Source organism: Oncorhynchus mykiss, chromosome 10, assembly GCF_057628025.1.
Source record: "Oncorhynchus mykiss isolate SJ-2025 chromosome 10, ASM5762802v1, whole genome shotgun sequence".
NCBI lineage: Eukaryota > Metazoa > Chordata > Actinopteri > Salmoniformes > Salmonidae > Oncorhynchus > Oncorhynchus mykiss.
This window is the reverse complement of record NC_143031.1, coordinates 89,410,314-89,427,464: the sequence shown is the minus strand read 5'-3', so window position 1 is coordinate 89,427,464 and position 17,151 is coordinate 89,410,314. Positions and strand designations below refer to the sequence as shown.

At 45.2% G+C, this 17,151-nt stretch overlaps 1 protein-coding gene across 6 annotated transcripts in view; it reads left to right on the top strand.

The window, feature by feature from the left end:
- Positions 1 to 48: 48 nt before the first annotated feature.
- LOC110516909 (glutamate receptor 2) overlaps positions 49 to 17,151 on the top strand; it is a 65,770-nt gene continuing 48,667 nt past the window's right edge. For all 6 annotated transcript variants that reach the window (XR_016484014.1, XM_090188493.1, XM_090188495.1 and 3 more), the window contains exons 1-2: positions 49 to 482; positions 4,129 to 4,269. Coding sequence is in view for 5 of the 6 variants with exons in the window: in XM_090188493.1 (XP_090044619.1) it covers positions 353 to 482; positions 4,129 to 4,269 (271 nt within the window). In the remaining variant the exon portion in view is untranslated. The remainder of the gene's footprint in view (positions 483 to 4,128; positions 4,270 to 17,151) is intronic.

The following is a 17,151-nucleotide window of genomic DNA, read 5'->3' as shown; positions in this document are numbered from 1 at the left end:
CCCAACAACCTGACTCGGCTGCTCTCGGCTCTTTCCGTTCTCATCGGTATTCCGAAACTGTACGCGCGCTATCGACGATGAAAAGGCTCCAGCAGTGTTCGCGCGCCTCATAAAGAGAGAGAGAGAGAGAGATACACAGAGAGAGAGCCAGAGATCCGCAGAGCCGGAGCGATCTTCCCACGACCGAACCGTTACAGGACCTGAGACCAGTGCATTAGACACGCAACCCCCTGCTGTGGGTTCCCTCTGCTGTCCGGTAACCAGGTCGCCATGCTGACCGTCTGATTAGCCGTCTGTGTGCCTGTCTGGAGGAACTGACCGTTATTCGGTGTACTGGGCCGTTATTCAGTGGATGTATGTCGACGCCTCTCGGTATGAAATGTCTGAACTAACAACGATGAGGAATCTGCTGCTCGTGTTTCTCCTAACTGTCATCTGCTTGAGACGCGAGGCGCTCTGCGGTTCTCCCAGTGTTCAGATCGGTAGGTACATTCATATATATTACATATTGAAAATAAATTATTCATATAACATATAAATATATATATATATTGCATTAGACAGTGGTCTATGTTGTCTCCGTGTACTGACACGTAGTGTGGTTATTAGCCTGCCTAACACTGGAGCGGTGGTTTCATCTGCATTACACTGCATCTGAGATGGCGGGAGGGAGAAACGGGGGAGGAGGAAGAGAGGGAGAGACAAGGGGGAGACGGAGAGGGAAAGAGAGGAGAGCAAGAGGGAGATAATGAGGAAGGAGAGAGAGAAGGGGAATTAAGGAGAGAGTGAGTGATGGGGTATATATAAGCTATTGAGAAGGCAGAAGGGGTTCCAGGCCTGGTCTTTAAAACAGATTTAAAGATGCTATTATTAATGATGAGTTCTGCTTCCTGCTGCATTATCATGGAAGACAGAACTGGGTATCATACCAGGCCTTGATTAGGATTATTATTGGTATTATTATGATTATTATTATACAGTAACAGCAGTCAGTGATTCAAGGCCTGTTCCAGACAACCTCACAGTGACTTCTCATAGACTGATAGTTAAATAGGTCTGTTTCAGTTCAATATGTCGGTTTTAGTTCAATATATCTATTTCAATTAAATGTGTCTGTTCAGTTAAATGTGGATGGCAGTTTCAGTTTATTATGCATGGCTGTTTCAGTTCATTATGCATGGCCGTTTCAGTTCATTATGCATGGCCGTTTCAGTTCATTATGCATGGCAGTTTCAGTTCATTATGCATGGCCGTTTCAGTTCATTATGCATGGCAGTTTCAGTTCATTATGCATGGCAGTTTCAGTTCATTATGCATGGCCGTTTCAGTTCATTATGCATGGCAGTTTCAGTTCATTATGCATGGCAGTTTCAGTTCATTATGCATGAAGTTTCAGTTCATTATGCATGGCAGTTTCAGTTCATTATGCATGGCAGTTTCAGTTCATTATGCATGGAAGTTTCAGTTCATTATGCATGGCAGTTTCAGATCAATATGGCAGTTTCAGTTCATTATGCATGGCAGTTTCAGTTCATTATGCATGGCAGTTTCAGATCAATATGGCAGTTTCAGTTCATTATGCATGGAAGTTTCAGTTCATTATGCATGGCAGTTTCAGTTCATTATGCATGGAAGTTTCAGTTCATTATGCATGGCAGTTTCAGTTCATTATGCATGGCAGTTTCAGTTCATTATGCATGGCAGTTTCAGATCAATATGGCAGTTTCAGTTCATTATGCATGGAAGTTTCAGTTCATTATGCATGGCAGTTTCAGATCAATATGGCAGTTTCAGTTCATTATGCATGGCAGTTTCAGTTCATTATGCATGGCAGTTTCAGTTCATTATGAATGGCAGTTTCAGTTCATTATGAATGGAAGTTTCAGTTCATTATGAATGGAAGTTTCAGTTCATTATGAATGGCAGTTTCAGTTCATTATGCATGGCTGTTTCAGTTCATTATGCATGGAAGTTTCAGTTCATTATGCATGGAAGTTTCAGATCAATATGGCTGTTTCAGTTCAATATGGATAGCTGTTTCAGTTCAATATGGCAGTTTCAGTTCAATATGGCTGTTTGAGTTAGAAATGGAAGGTTGTTTCAGTTTAATATAGCTGTTTGAGTTAGATATGGAAGTCTGTTTCAGTTCAATATGAATGGCAGTTTCAGTTCAATATGGCTGTTTCAGTTCAATATGGCTGTTTCAGTTAGATATGGATGGCAGTTTCAGTTCAATATGGCAGTTTCAGTTCAATATGGCTGTTTCAGTTAGATATGGATGGCTGTTTCAGTTCAATATGGCTGTTTCAGTTATATTTGGATGGCAGTTTCAGTTCAATATGGCTGTTTCAGTTCAATATGGCTATTTGAGTTGGATATGGGAGGCTGTTTTAGTTCAATATGGATGGCTGTTTCAGTTCAATATGGCTGTTTCAGTTCAATATGGATGGCTGTTTCAGTTCAATATGGATGGCTGTTTCAGTTCAATATGGCTGTTTGAGATAGATATGGAAGGCTGTTTCAGTTCAATATGGCTGTTTGAGATAAATAAGGAAGGCTGTTTCAGTTTTATATGGATGGCTGTTTCAGTTCAATATGGATGGCTGTTTCAGTTCAATATGGACGGCTGTTTCAGTTCAATATGTCTGTTTGAGATAGATATGGAAGGCTGTTTCAGTTCAATATGGATGGCTGTTTCAGTTCAATATGGCTGTTTGAGATAGATATGGAAGGCTGTTTCAGTTCAATATGGCTGTTTGAGATAGATATGGAAGGCTGTTTCAGTTCAATATGGCTGTTTGAGATAGATATGGAAGGCTGTTTCAGTTCAATATGGATGGCTGTTTCAGTTCAATATGGATGGCTGTTTCAGTTCAATATGGATGGCTGTTTCAGTTCAATATGGATGGCTGTTTCAGTTCAATATGGATGGCTGTTTCAGTTCAATATGGATGCTGTTTCAGTTCAATATGGATGGCTGTTTCAGTTCAATATGGATGGCTGTTTCAGTTCAATATGGATGGTCATGGAAATATGTAGATGTTGATGCAGCTGAACATTCTCTCTGTTTAATACAGACACAGAGTGTTTCTAAAGAAGATCTCTGTTTAATACAGACAGAATCAGTGTTTCTAAAGAAGATCTCTGTTTAATACAGACAGAATCAGAGTGTTTCTAAACATTCTCTCTGTTTAATACAGACAGAATCAGTGTTTCTAAACATTCTCTCTGTTTAATACAGACAGAATCAGAGTGTTTCTAAACATTCTCTCTGTTTAATACAGACAGAATCAGTGTTTCTAAAGAAGATCTCTGTTTAATACAGACAGAATCAGAGTGTTTCTAAACATTCTTTCTGTTTAATACAGACAGAATCAGTGTTTCTAAAGAAGATCTCTGTTTAATACAGACAGAATCATAGTGTTTCTAAACATTCTCTCTGTTTAATACAGACAGAATCAGAGTGTTTCTAAACATTCTTTCTGTTTAATACAGACAGAATCAGTGTTTCTAAACATTCTCTCTGTTTAATACAGACAGAATCAGAGTGTTTCTAAACATTCTCTCTGTTTAATACAGACAGAATCAGTGTTTCTAAAGAAGATCTCTGTTTAATACAGACAGAATCAGACTATTTCGTAACCAAGCCGTTCTGGGTAGACAACGTCAGAAAGTTGAACCACAGAAGACAGGGAAACAACATACAGAGTACTGCCAGACCGGCTAGATATCCAGCTAAACATTCTCCCAGAGTACTGCCAGACTAGCTAGATAACCAGCTAAACATTCTCCCAGAGTACTGCAAGACTAGCTAGATAACCAGCTAAACATTCTCCCAGAGTACTGCCAGACTAGCTAGATAACCAGCTAAACATTCTCCCAGAGTACTGCCAGACTAGCTAGATAACCAGCTAAACATTCTCCCAGAGTACTGCCAGACTAGCTAGATAACCAGCTAAACATTCTCCCAGAGTACTGCCAGACTACCTAGATAACCAGCCAAACATTCTCCTTGTGTGTGGGGGGGGGGGGTTCTGTGTGTGTGTGTGTGTGTGTGTGTGTGTGTGTGTGTGTGTGTGTGTGTGTGTGTGTGTGTGTGTGTGTGTGTGTGTGTGTGTGTGTGTGTAGGAGGGCTGTTCCCACGCGGTGCTGATCAGGAGTATAGTGCGTTCCGGATTGGAATGGTCCAGTATGGAACCCAGGACTTCCGCCTCACTCCTCACATAGACAACCTGGAGGTTGCCAACAGCTTCGCTGTCACCAACTGCTGTGAGTAACACACACACACAGACACACACAGACACACACAGACACACACGGGCAGGGGAGTGAAGGGGTGGAGAGATGAGGGTACCCTGCATGATGCTTGGGGCAGTCCGCTGCCTGTTTGTAGGACGGTTGGTCAGAAGAGAGAGCAGGTCCAGCCTCTCCTCTAAGTTCTCTCTTACTTCACATGCTGCTCTCACCTTACAGAGAACCAGCCAGGTCATTCAAGATTGACCAAGAAATTGGACGTCTAGCCATGTCCCGAGGACATGGGGCATTGCTTTCAAAACCTGTCACTAGGGGGAAAAGTGAGCGCTATTACCATCAAGTAGGCTGGGGTTTTGTGGACTGAGTTGGTGGATGGATGTCCATCAGTGGAGGCTCCTCAGAGGAGGAAGGGGAGGACCATCCTACTCAGTGAATTTCATGAAAATAAAAATAGTGAAACATTAAAAATGTTATATTTTTTTAGATAAAACTATACTGAATATATTCACATCACCAAATAATTGATTAGAACACACTGTTGTTTTGCAATGAAGGTCTACAGTAGCCTCACCAGCACTCTGTAGGGTAGCACCATGGTGTAGCTGGAGGACAGCTAGTGTCTGTCCTCCTCTGGGTACATTGACTTCAATACAAAACCTAAGAGGCTCATGGTTTTCACTCATTTCCATAGACTTACACAGTAATTATGACAACTTCCAGAGGACGTCCTCCAACCTATCAGAGCTCTTGCAGCATGAACTGACATGTTGTCCACCCAATCAAAGGATCATAGTATGAATCTAGTACTGAAAGCATCTCTCTAGCAAAGAGAGAGAAAGACAATAGTTGAACAGTTTTTTACACATTCATTTCTTCCTAAATTAAGCGAGAGAGACAGAGACAGAGGAGAGACAGAGACAGAGGAGAGACAGAGACAGAGGAGAGACAGAGACAGAGGAGAGACAGAGACAGAGGACAGAGGAGAGACAGAGGAGAGACAGAGACAGAGGAGAGACAGAGACAGAGGAGAGACAGAGACAGAGGAGAGACAGAGACAGAGGAGAGACAGAGACAGAGAGACAGAGGAGAGACAGAGACAGAGGAGAGACAGAGACAGAGGACAGAGGAGAGACAGAGGAGAGACAGAGACAGAGGAGAGACAGAGACAGAGGAGAGACAGAGACAGAGGAGAGACAGAGACAGAGGAGAGACAGAGACAGAGGAGAGACAGAGACAGAGGAGAGACAGAGGAGAGACAGAGACAGAGGAGAGACAGAGACAGAGGAGAGACAGAGACAGAGGAGAGACAGAGACAGAGGAGAGACAGAGGAGAGACAGAGACAGAGGAGAGACAGAGACAGAGGAGAGACAGAGACAGAGGAGAGACAGAGACAGAGGAGAGACAGAGACAGAGGAGAGACAGAGACAGAGGAGAGACAGAGACAGAGGAGAGACAGAGGAGAGACAGAGACAGAGGAGAGACAGAGACAGAGGAGAGACAGAGACAGAGGAGAGACAGAGACAGAGGAGAGACAGAGACAGAGGAGAGACAGAGACAGAGGAGAGACAGATATATTTTGTAGTATATACAGTTGAAGTCGGAAGTTTACACACTGTCACACCCTGGCCTTAGTTATCTTTGTTTTCTTTATTATTTTGGTTAGGTCAGGGTGTGACACATACACCTTTGCCAAATACATTTAAACCCCCACACCATCAAGGAGGTCTACAAATTTTTTTCTGAGGTCTTGGCTGATGTCTTTTGATTTTCCCATGATGTCAAGCAAAGAGGCACTGAGTTTTAAGGTAGGCCTTGAAATACATCCACAGGTACACCTCCAATTGACCTGGGGTGGCAGGTAGCCTAGTTGTTAGAGCGTTGGGCCAGTAACAAAACAAGGGTGTGATGGTGTGGAGGTGTGATGGTGTGGGGGTGTGGGGGTGTGGGTGTGATGGTGTGGGGGTGTGATGGAGTGATGGTGTGGGGGTGTGGGGGTGTGATGGTGTGGAGATGTGATGGTGTGATGGTGTGGGGGTGTGATGGTGTGGGGGTGTGATGGTGTGATGGTGTGATGGTGTGGGGGTGTGATGGTGTGATGGTGTGATGGTGTGGGGGTGTGATGGTGTGGGGGTGTGATGGTGTGGGGGTGTGATGGTGTGATGGTGTGGTGGTGTGGTGGTGTGATGGTGTGATGGTGTGGGGGTGTGATGGTGTGGGGGTGTGATGGTGTGGGGGTGTGATGGTGTGGGGGTGTGATGGTGTGATGGTGTGATGGTGTGATGGTGTGGGGGTGTGATGGTGTGGGGGTGTGATGGTGTGGGGGTGTGATGGTGTGATGGTGTGGGGGTGTGGGGGTGTGATGGTGTGATGGTGTGGGGGTGTGGGGGTGTGATGGTGTGGTGGTGTGATGGTGTGGGGGTGTGGTGGTGTGGTGGTGTGATGGTGTGGGGGTGTGATGGTGTGGGGGTGTGATGGTGTGATGGTGTGATGGTGTGATGGTGTGGGGGTGTGATGGTGTGGGGGTGTGATGGTGTGGGGGTGTGATGGTGTGATGGTGTGATGGTGTGGGGGTGTGATGGTGTGGGGGTGTGATGGTGTGGGGGTGTGATGGTGTGATGGTGTGGGGGTGTGATGGTGTGGGGGTGTGATGGTGTGACGGTGTGGGGGTGTGATGGTGTGATGGTGTAGAGGTGCTTTGCTGGTGACACCATCTGTGATTTATTTAGAATTCAAGGCACACTTAACCAGCATGGCTTCCACAGCATTCTGCAGCGATACGCCATCCCATCTGGTTTGCGTTTTTCAACAGGACAATGATCCAATGTGTAAGGGCTATTTGACCAAGAAGGAGAGTGATGGAGGGCTGCATCAGAAGACCTGGCCTCCACAATCACCCGACGTCAACCCAATTCAGATGGTTTGGGATGAGTTGGACCGCAGAGTGAAGGAAAAGCAGGCAACTGTCACGCCCTGATTTGTTTCACCTGTCCTTGTGTAACAGTATAACTTCCGTCCCCTCGCCCCGGGCTCGAACCAGGGACCCTCTGCACACATAGTCACCCTTGAAGCATCGTTACCCATCGCGCCACAAAAGCCGCGGCCCTTGCAGAGTAAGGGGAACAACTACTTCAGGTCTCAGAGCGAGTGACATCACCGATTGAAACGCTATTAGCGTGCACCACCGCCGCTAACCATTTCACATCGGTTACACTCACCCCCCTTTTGACCTCCTCCTTTTCCGCAGCAACCAGTGATCCGGGTCAACAGCATCAATGTTACAGTATAGCTTCCTTCCCTCTCCTCGCCCCTACCTGGGCTCAAACCAGGGACCCTCTGCACACAGACAACAGTCACCCTCGAAGCATCGTTACCCATCGCGCCACAAAAGCCGCGGCCCTTGCAGAGTAAGGGGAACAACTACTTCAGGTCTCAGAGCGAGTGACATCACCGATTGAAACGCTATTAGCGCGCACCACCGCTAACTAGCTAGCCCTTTCACATCGGTTACACTTGTGCTTGTCTCCACCCCTCTCCAGGTGTCACCCATCTTCCCCATTATCCCCTGGGTACTTATGTTTGTCTGTTGCCAGTTCTTCTTGTTTTTCAAGTTAACCAGCGTTTTGTCTCAGCTTCTGATTTTTCCAAGTCTCTCTTTTTCTCGCCCTCCTGGTTTTGACACTTGTCTGTCCTGACCACCTGCCTGACCACTCTGCATGCCCCTGACACTGTACCTTTGCCTCTACTCTGGATTATCGATCCCTGCCTGCCTTGACATGTTGTTTGCCTGCCCCTGTTGCTGTAATAAACTTTGTTACTTCAACACAGTCTGCATTTGGGTTTTACCTGGAACCCTGAGAGCAACAAGTAATCAGCATATATGGGAACTCCTTCAAGACTGCTGGAAAAGCATTCCAGGTGAAACTGTTGAGAGAATGCGAAGAGTGTACAAAGCTGTCATCAAGGCAAAGGGTGGCTACTTTTAAGAATCTCAAATATAAAATATATGTAGATTTTTTTAACACTTTTTTGGTTACCAGATGATTCCATATGTGTTATTTAATAGTTTTGATGTCTTCACTATTATTCTACAATGTAGAAAATAGTAAAAAAAATTAAGAAAACCCCTCAAATGAGTAGGTGTGTCCAAACTTTTGACTGGTACTGTATATACTGTATATATATATATATATATATATATATATATATATATATATATATATATATATTTTATGTTTATATTTCATATAATTTACTTAGTTACTTAGCTAGCGAATGCAGCTAGCTAGTTTAGCCTACTCAAACACCTGGTTCAAACAGAGAGTGTTGCTATATTAGCTAGCTGACTATGGCTATCCAACAGAGAGTGATGCTATGTTAGCTAGCTGACTATGGCTATCCAACAGAGAGTGATGCTATGTTAGCTAGCTGGCTATGGCTATCCAACAGAGAGTGATGCTATGTTAGCTAGCTGGCTATGGCTATCCAACAGAGAGTGATGCTATGTTAGCTAGCTGGCTATGGCTATCCAACAGAGAGTGATGCTATGTTAGCTAGCTGACTATGGCTATCCGACAGAGAGTGATGCTATGTTAGCTAGCTGACTATGGCTATCCGACAGAGAGTGATGCTATGTTAGCTAGCTGGCTACAGATATCCAACAGAGATTGTTAGCTAGCTGGCTATGGCTATCCTACTCTGGATCAGAAGGTTGCGTGTTCGATCCCAGTCGTAACCCTAACCCTTTTTATATAACCTTTATTTTATTTAACCTTTATTTAACTAAACAAGTCAGTTAAGAACAAATTCTTATTTACAATGACGGCCTACTAGAAGGAAAAAGACTGCGGGATGGGGGCTGGGATTAAAAATAAAAAATATATACAAAATATAGGACAAAACACACATCACAACAAAAGACAAGACTACATGAAGAGAGACCTAAGACAACAACATAACATGGCATGGCAGTAACACAACATGAAGAGAGACCTAAGACAACAACATAACATAGCATGGCAGTAACACAACATGAAGAGAGACCTAAGACAACAACATAACATAGCATGGCAGTAACACATGACAACACAGCATGGCAGTAACACAACATGAAGAGAGACCTAAGACAACAACATAACATAGCATGGCAGTAACACAACATGAAGAGAGACCTAAGACAACAACATAACATAGCATGGCAGTAACACAACATGAAGAGAGACCTAAGACAACAACATAACATAGCATGGCAGTAACACATGACAACACAGCATGGCAGTAACACAACATGAAGAGAGACCTAAGACAACAACATAACATAGCATGGCAGTAACACAACATGAAGAGAGACCTAAGACAACAACATAACATAGCATGGCAGTAACACAACATGAAGAGAGACCTAAGACAACAACATAACATAGCATGGCAGTAACACATGACAACACAGCATGGCAGTAACACAACATGAAGAGAGACCTAAGACAACAACATAACATAGCATGGCAGTAACACAACATGAAGAGAGACCTAAGACAACAACATAACATAGCATGGCAGTAACACAACATGAAGAGAGACCTAAGACAACAACATAACATAGCATGGCAGTAACACAACATGAAGAGAGACCTAAGACAACAACATAACATAGCATGGCAGTAACACATGACAACACAACATGGTAGCAACACAACATGGTAGCAACACATGACAACACAGCATTGCAGCAGCACATGTCAACACAGCATGGCAGCAACACATGACAACACAGCATAGCAGCAACACATGACAACACAGCATGGCAGCAACACATGACAACACAGCATGGCAGCAACACATGACAACACAGCATGGCAGCAACACATGACAACGCAGCATGGTAGCAACACATGACAACACAGCATGGTAGCAACACATGACAACACAGCATGGTAGCAACACAACATGAAGAGAGACCTAAGACAACAACATAACATGGCATGGCAGTAACACATGACAACACAACATGGTAGCAACACAACATGAAGAGAGACCTAAGACAACAACATAACATGGCATGGCAGTAACACATGACAACACAGCATGGTAGCAACACAACATGAAGAGAGACCTAAGACAACAACATAACATAGCATGGCAGTAACACATGACAACACAACATGGTAGCAACACAACATGGTAGCAACACATGACAACACAGCATTGCAGCAGCACATGTCAACACAGCATGGCAGCAACACATGACAACACAGCATAGCAGCAACACATGACAACACAGCATGGCAGCAACACATGACAACACAGCATGGCAGCAACACATGACAACACAGCATGGCAGCAACACATGACAACACAGCATGGCAGCAACACATGACAACACAGCATGGTAGCAACACATGACAACACAGCATGGTAGCAACACAACATGAAGAGAGACCTAAGACAACAACATAACATGGCAGCAACACATGGCAGCACATCATGGTAGCAACACAACATGAAGAGAGACCTAAGACAACAACATAACATGGCAGTAACACATGGCAGCACATCATGGTAGCAACACAACATGACAACACAGCATGGCAGCAACACATGACAACACAGCATGGTAGCAACACATGACAACACAGCATGGTAGCAACACAACATGACAACAACATGGCAGCAACACAACATGACAACAACATGGCAGCAACACAACATGACAACAACATGGCAGCAACACAACATGACAACACAGCATGGCAGCTACACATGACAACACAGCATGGTAGCAACACAACATGACAACAACATGGCAGCAACACAACATGACAACAACATGGCAGCAACACAACATGACAACAACATGGCAGCAACACAACATGACAACAACATAGCAGCAACACAACATGAGAACACAGCATGGTAGCAATACTTTACAACACAGCATGGTAGCAACACATGACAACACAGCATGGTAGCAACACAACATGACAGCAACACAACATGACAACAACATGGCAGCAACACAACATGACAACACAGCATGGTAGCGACACAACATGACAACAACATGGCAGCAACACAACATGACAACAACATGGCAGCAACACAACATGACAACACAGCATGGCAGCAACACAACATGACAACACAGCATGGCAGCAACACAACATAAAAACAACATGGTAGCAACACAACATGGCAGTAACACAACATGGTAGAAACATTATTGGGCCCAGACAACAGCACAAGAAGTTAGAGACAACAATACATCACGCAAAGCAGCCACAACCATCAGTAAGAGTGTCCATGATTGAGTCTTTGAGGGAAGAGATTGAGATAAAACTGTCCAATTTGAGTGTTTGTTGCAGCTCGTTCCAGTTGCTAGCTGCAAGAAACTGAAAAGAGGAGCGACCCAGGGATGTGTGTGCTTTGGGGACCTTTAACAGAATGTGACTGGCAGAACGGATGTTGTGTGTGGAGGATGAGGGCTGCAGTAGATATCTCAGATAGGGGGAGTGAACAGGTGTTGTATGTGGAGGATGAGGGCTGCAGTAGATATCTCAGATAGGGGGGAGTGAACAGGTGTTGTATGTGGAGGATGAGGGCTGCAGTAGATATCTCAGATAGGGGGGAGTGAACAGGTGTTGTATGTGGAGGATGAGGGCTGCAGTAGATATCTCAGATAGGGGGAGTGAACAGGTGTTGTATGTGGAGGATGAGGGCTGCAGTAGATATCTCAGATAGGGGGGAGTGAACAGGTGTTGTATGTGGAGGATGAGGGCTGCAGTAGATATCTCAGATAGGGGGGAGTGAACAGGTGTTGTGTGGAGGATGAGGGCTGCAGTAGATATCTCAGATAGGGGGGAGTGAACAGGTGTTGTATGTGGAGGATGAGGGCTGCAGTAGATATCTCAGATAGGGGGGAGTGAACAGGTGTTGTATGTGGAGGATGAGGGCTGCAGTAGATATCTCAGATAGGGGGGAGTGAACAGGTGTTGTGTGGAGGATGAGGGCTGCAGTAGATATCTCAGATAGGGGGGAGTGAACAGGTGTTGTATGTGGAGGATGAGGGCTGCAGTACATATCTCAGATAGGGGGAGTGAACAGGTGTTGTATGTGGAGGATGAGGGCTGCAGTAGATATCTCAGATAGGGGGAGTGAACAGGTGTTGTGTGGAGGATGAGGGCTGCAGTAGATATCTCAGATAGGGGGGAGTGAACAGGTGTTGTATGTGGAGGATGAGGGCTGCAGTAGATATCTCAGATAGGGGGAGTGAACAGGTGTTGTGTGGAGGATGAGGGCTGCAGTAGATATCTCAGATAGAGGGGAGTGAACAGGTGTTGTGTGGAGGATGAGGGCTGCAGTAGATATCTCAGATAGGGGGGAGTGAACATGTGTTGTATGTGGAGGATGAGGGCTGCAGTAGATATCTCAGATAGGGGGAGTGAACAGGTGTTGTATGTGGAGGATGAGGGCTGCAGTAGATATCTCAGATAGGGGGGAGTGAACAGGTGTTGTATGTGGAGGATGAGGGCTGCAGTAGATATCTCAGATAGGGGGAGTGAGGCCTCAGAGGGTTTTATAAATAAGTATCAACCAGTGGGTCTTGCGACGGGTATACAGAGATGACCAGTTTACAGAGGAGTATAGAGTGCAGTGATGTGTTCTATAGGAAGCATTGGTGGCAAATCCGATTGCCGAATGGTAAAGAACATCTAGCCGCTCGAGAGCACCCTTACCTGCCAATCTATAAATTATGTCTCCGTAATCTAGCTAGGATGGTCATCTGAATCAGGGTTAGTTTGGTAGCAGGGGTTAAAGAGGAGCGATTACGATGGAGGAAACCAAGTCTAGATTTAACTTTAGCCTGCAGCTTTGATATGTGCTGAGAGAAGGACAGTGTACCGTCTAGCCATACTCCCAAGTACTTGTATGAGGTGACTACCTCAATCTCTAAACTCTCAGAGGTAGTAATCACACCTGTGGGGAGAGGGGCATTCTTCTTACCAAACCACATGACATTTGCTTTGGAGGTGCTCAGAACAAGGTTAAGGGCAGAGAAAGCTTGTTGGACACTAAGAAAGCTTTGTGTAGAGCGATTAACACAAAATCCAGGGAGGGGCCAGCTTAGTATAAGACTGTATAATCTGCATATAAATGGATGAGAGAGCTTCCTACCTCCTGAGCTATGTTGTTGATGTAAATTGAGAAGAGCGTGGGGCCTAGGATCGAGCCTTGGGAAACTGCCTTGGTGACAGGCAGTGGCTGAGACAGCAGATGTTCTGACTTTATACACTGCACTCTTTGAGAGAGGTAGTTACCAAACCAGGCTAAATACCCCTCAGAGACACCAATACTCCTTAGAATGGAATGGTCTACCGTATCAATAGCTTTGGCAAAGTCAATAAAAATGGCAGCACACAATTGCTTAGATTCAAGGGCAATGGTGACATCAGTGACGACTTTTAAGGTTGCAGTGACACATCCATAACCTGAGCAGAAACCAGATTGCATACTAGAGAGAATACTAGAGACATCAAGAAAGCCAGTCAGTTGATTATTGAAGTTTTTCCAACACTTTTGATAAACAGGGCAAAATAGAAATAGGGGTGTATCAGTTAGGATCAGCTTGATCTCCCCCTTTAAATAAAGGATGCACCGTGGCTGCCTTCCAAGCAATGGGAACCTCCCCAGAGAGGAGAGACAGGTTAAAAAGGTCAGAGAAAGGCTTGGTGATGATAGGGGCAGCAACCTTAAAGAAGAAAGGAGAGACAGGTTAAAAAGGTTGGAGATATGCGTGGTGATTATAGGGGCAGCAACCTTAAAGAAGAAAGGGTCTAAACCATCTGACCCAGATGTTTTTTGGGGGTCAAGTTTAAGGAGCTCCTCGAGCACCTCGGAATCAGTGACCGCCTGCAGGGAGAAACTTTGTAGCGGGAGGGAGGAGGATCGGGGATAGTCACATCAGAAGGGGTGGGAGATGAGGAAATGTTGGACGGGCAAGGAGGCATGGCTGAGTCAAATAGGAATCCTGACTTAATGGAGTGATGATTAAAGAGCTCAGCCATGTGCTCCTTGTCAGTAACAACCACATCATCAACATTAAGGGACATGGGCAGCTTTGAGGAGGAGGATTTATTCTCCAGATCTTTAACCATTTTCCAGAACTTCTTGGGGTTAGACCCACAGAGAGAGAATTGCTCCTTAAAGTAACTACCTTTGACCTTCCGGATAGCCTGAGTGCACTTATTTCTCATTTGTCTGAACGAGAGCCAGTCAGTGTGCCGAGCCTAATGCCAAATGGGATTGTTGAGTTCGAGTAACTCTGCCAGATCACGGTCGAACCAGGTGCCGAACCTGTTTTTAATTCTAATTTTCTTTTCCGTCACATGTTTGTTAACGATACCACAAAAACATAGAAAAAAAGAAGGTCCAAGCGTCTTCGACAATCAAGCTGATTCTGTACCAATTTACAGAGGCCTTTACAAACACAGGCTGTAAAACAGTGGTCACTAAGGTCATTAACCCTAACCATCACCCTAACCCTAACCTCCACAACACAGGCTGTAAAACAGTGGTCACTAAGGTCATTAACCCTAACCATCACCCTAACCCTAACCTCCACTGAGCAGCCATTACGAACACAGGCTGTAAAACAGTGGTCACTAAGGTCATTAACCCTAACCATCACCCTAACCCTAACCTCCAATGAGCAGCCATTACGAACACAGGCTGTAAAACAGTGGTCACTAAGGTCATTAACCCTAACCTCCACTGAGCAGCCATTATGAACACAGGCTGTAAAACAGTGGTCACTAAGGTCATTAACCCTAACCATCACCCTAACCCTAACCTCCACTGAGCAGCCATTACAAACACAGGCTGTAAAACAGTGGTCACTAAGGTCATTAACCCTAACCATCACCCTAACCCTAACCTCCACTGAGCAGCCATTACGAACACAGGCTGTAAAACAGTGGTCACTAAGGTCATTAACCCTAACCATCACCCTAACCCTAACCTCCACTGAGCAGCCATTACGAACACAGGCTGTAAAACAGTGGTCACTAAGGTCATTAACCCTAACCATCACCCTAACCTCCACTGAGCAGCCATTACAAACACAGGCTGTAAAACAGTGGTCACTAAGGTCATTAACCCTAACCATCACCCTAACCTCCACTGAGCAGCCATTACGAACACAGGCTGTAAAACAGTGGTCACTAAGGTCATTAACCCTAACCATCACCCTAACCCTAACCTCCACTGATGTTCAGTGGTGTAAAATACTTAAGTAAAAATGCTTGGAAGTACTACTTAATAATCTTCTTAAGGCTAGGGGGGGCAGTATTTTCACGTCTGGACACACACACACACACACACACACACACACACACACACACACACACACACACACACACACACACACACACACCCTCACACACACACCCTCACACACACACACACACACACACACACACACACACACACACACACACGCACACACACACACACACCCTCACACACACACACCCTCACACACACACACACACACACACACACACACACACACACACACCACTCTACTCTACTCTGCGATCCACTCTACTCTGCTCTGTGATCTACTCTGCTCTGTGATCTACTCTACTCTGCTCTGTGATCTACTCTGCTCTGTGATCCACTCTACTCTGCTCTGCTCTGTGCTCTACTCTGCTCTGTGATCTACTCTGCCCTGTGCTCTACTCTGCTCTACTGTAATCTACTCTGCTCTGTAATCTGCTCTTCTCTGTGATCTACTCTGCTCTGTGCTCTGCTCTGCTCTACAGTAATCTACTCTGCTCTGCTCTGTAATCTGCTCTGCTCTGTGATCTACTCTGCTCTATTCTGCTCTGCTCTGCTCTACTCTGTGATCCACTCTACTCTGCGCACTATTCTACTCTGCTCTGTGCTCTACTCTGCAATATACTGTACTGTACTCTACACTACTCTACCGTGCTGTACTGTACTGTGCTCTACTCTTCTCTGTGATCTACTCTACTCTGCTCTGCTCTGTGATCTACTCTACTCTACTCAGCTCTACTTACTCTGCTCGACTATAAACTTCTCTACTCTACGCTCTGCTCTAATCTAATCTACTCGGCTCTACTTACTCTGCTCTACTCTAATCTACTATACTCTGCTCTGCTCAGCTCTGCTCTACTCTGTTTTACTCTACGCCCTACTCTGCTCTGGGATCTACTCTACCCTGCTGTATTGTAGTCTGCTCTACTCTACTCTACTCACTCTGTGCTGTACTCTGCTCTGCTTTGCTCTACTCTACGCTGTGTTAGTTTGCTCTGTGCTCTACTCTGCCCTACTCTACGCTGCTGTACTCTACACTACTCTGTATTCTGCTCTACTCAAATCAACTCTGCTCTGCTTTATTCTGCTCTGCTCTACTCAGCTCTACTCTACTCTGTTCTACTCTGCTCCATACTCTACTCTGCTCTATTCTGCTCTGTGCTCTATTCTGCTCTGTGCTCTACTCTGCTCTGTGCTCTACTCTTCTCTACTCTGCTCTGTGCTCTACTCTGCTCTACTCTACTCTGCTCTGTGCTCTACTCTTCTCTACTCTGCTCCGTGCTCTACTCTGCTCTACTCTGCTCTGTGCTCTACTCTGCTCTACTCTGCTCCATACTCTACTCTGCTCTATTCTGCTCTGTGCTCTATTCTGCTCCGTACTCTACTCTGCTCTGTGCTCTACTCTGCTCTACTCTGCTCCGTACTCTACTCTGCTCTGTGATCTACTCTCCTCTGTGCCCTACTCTTCTCTACTCGGCTCTGTGCTCTACTTTGCTCTACTACAGTGTTGTAATGGAGACCAGGCCATGTCTGACTGATGCTCTACTACAGTGTTGTAATGGAGA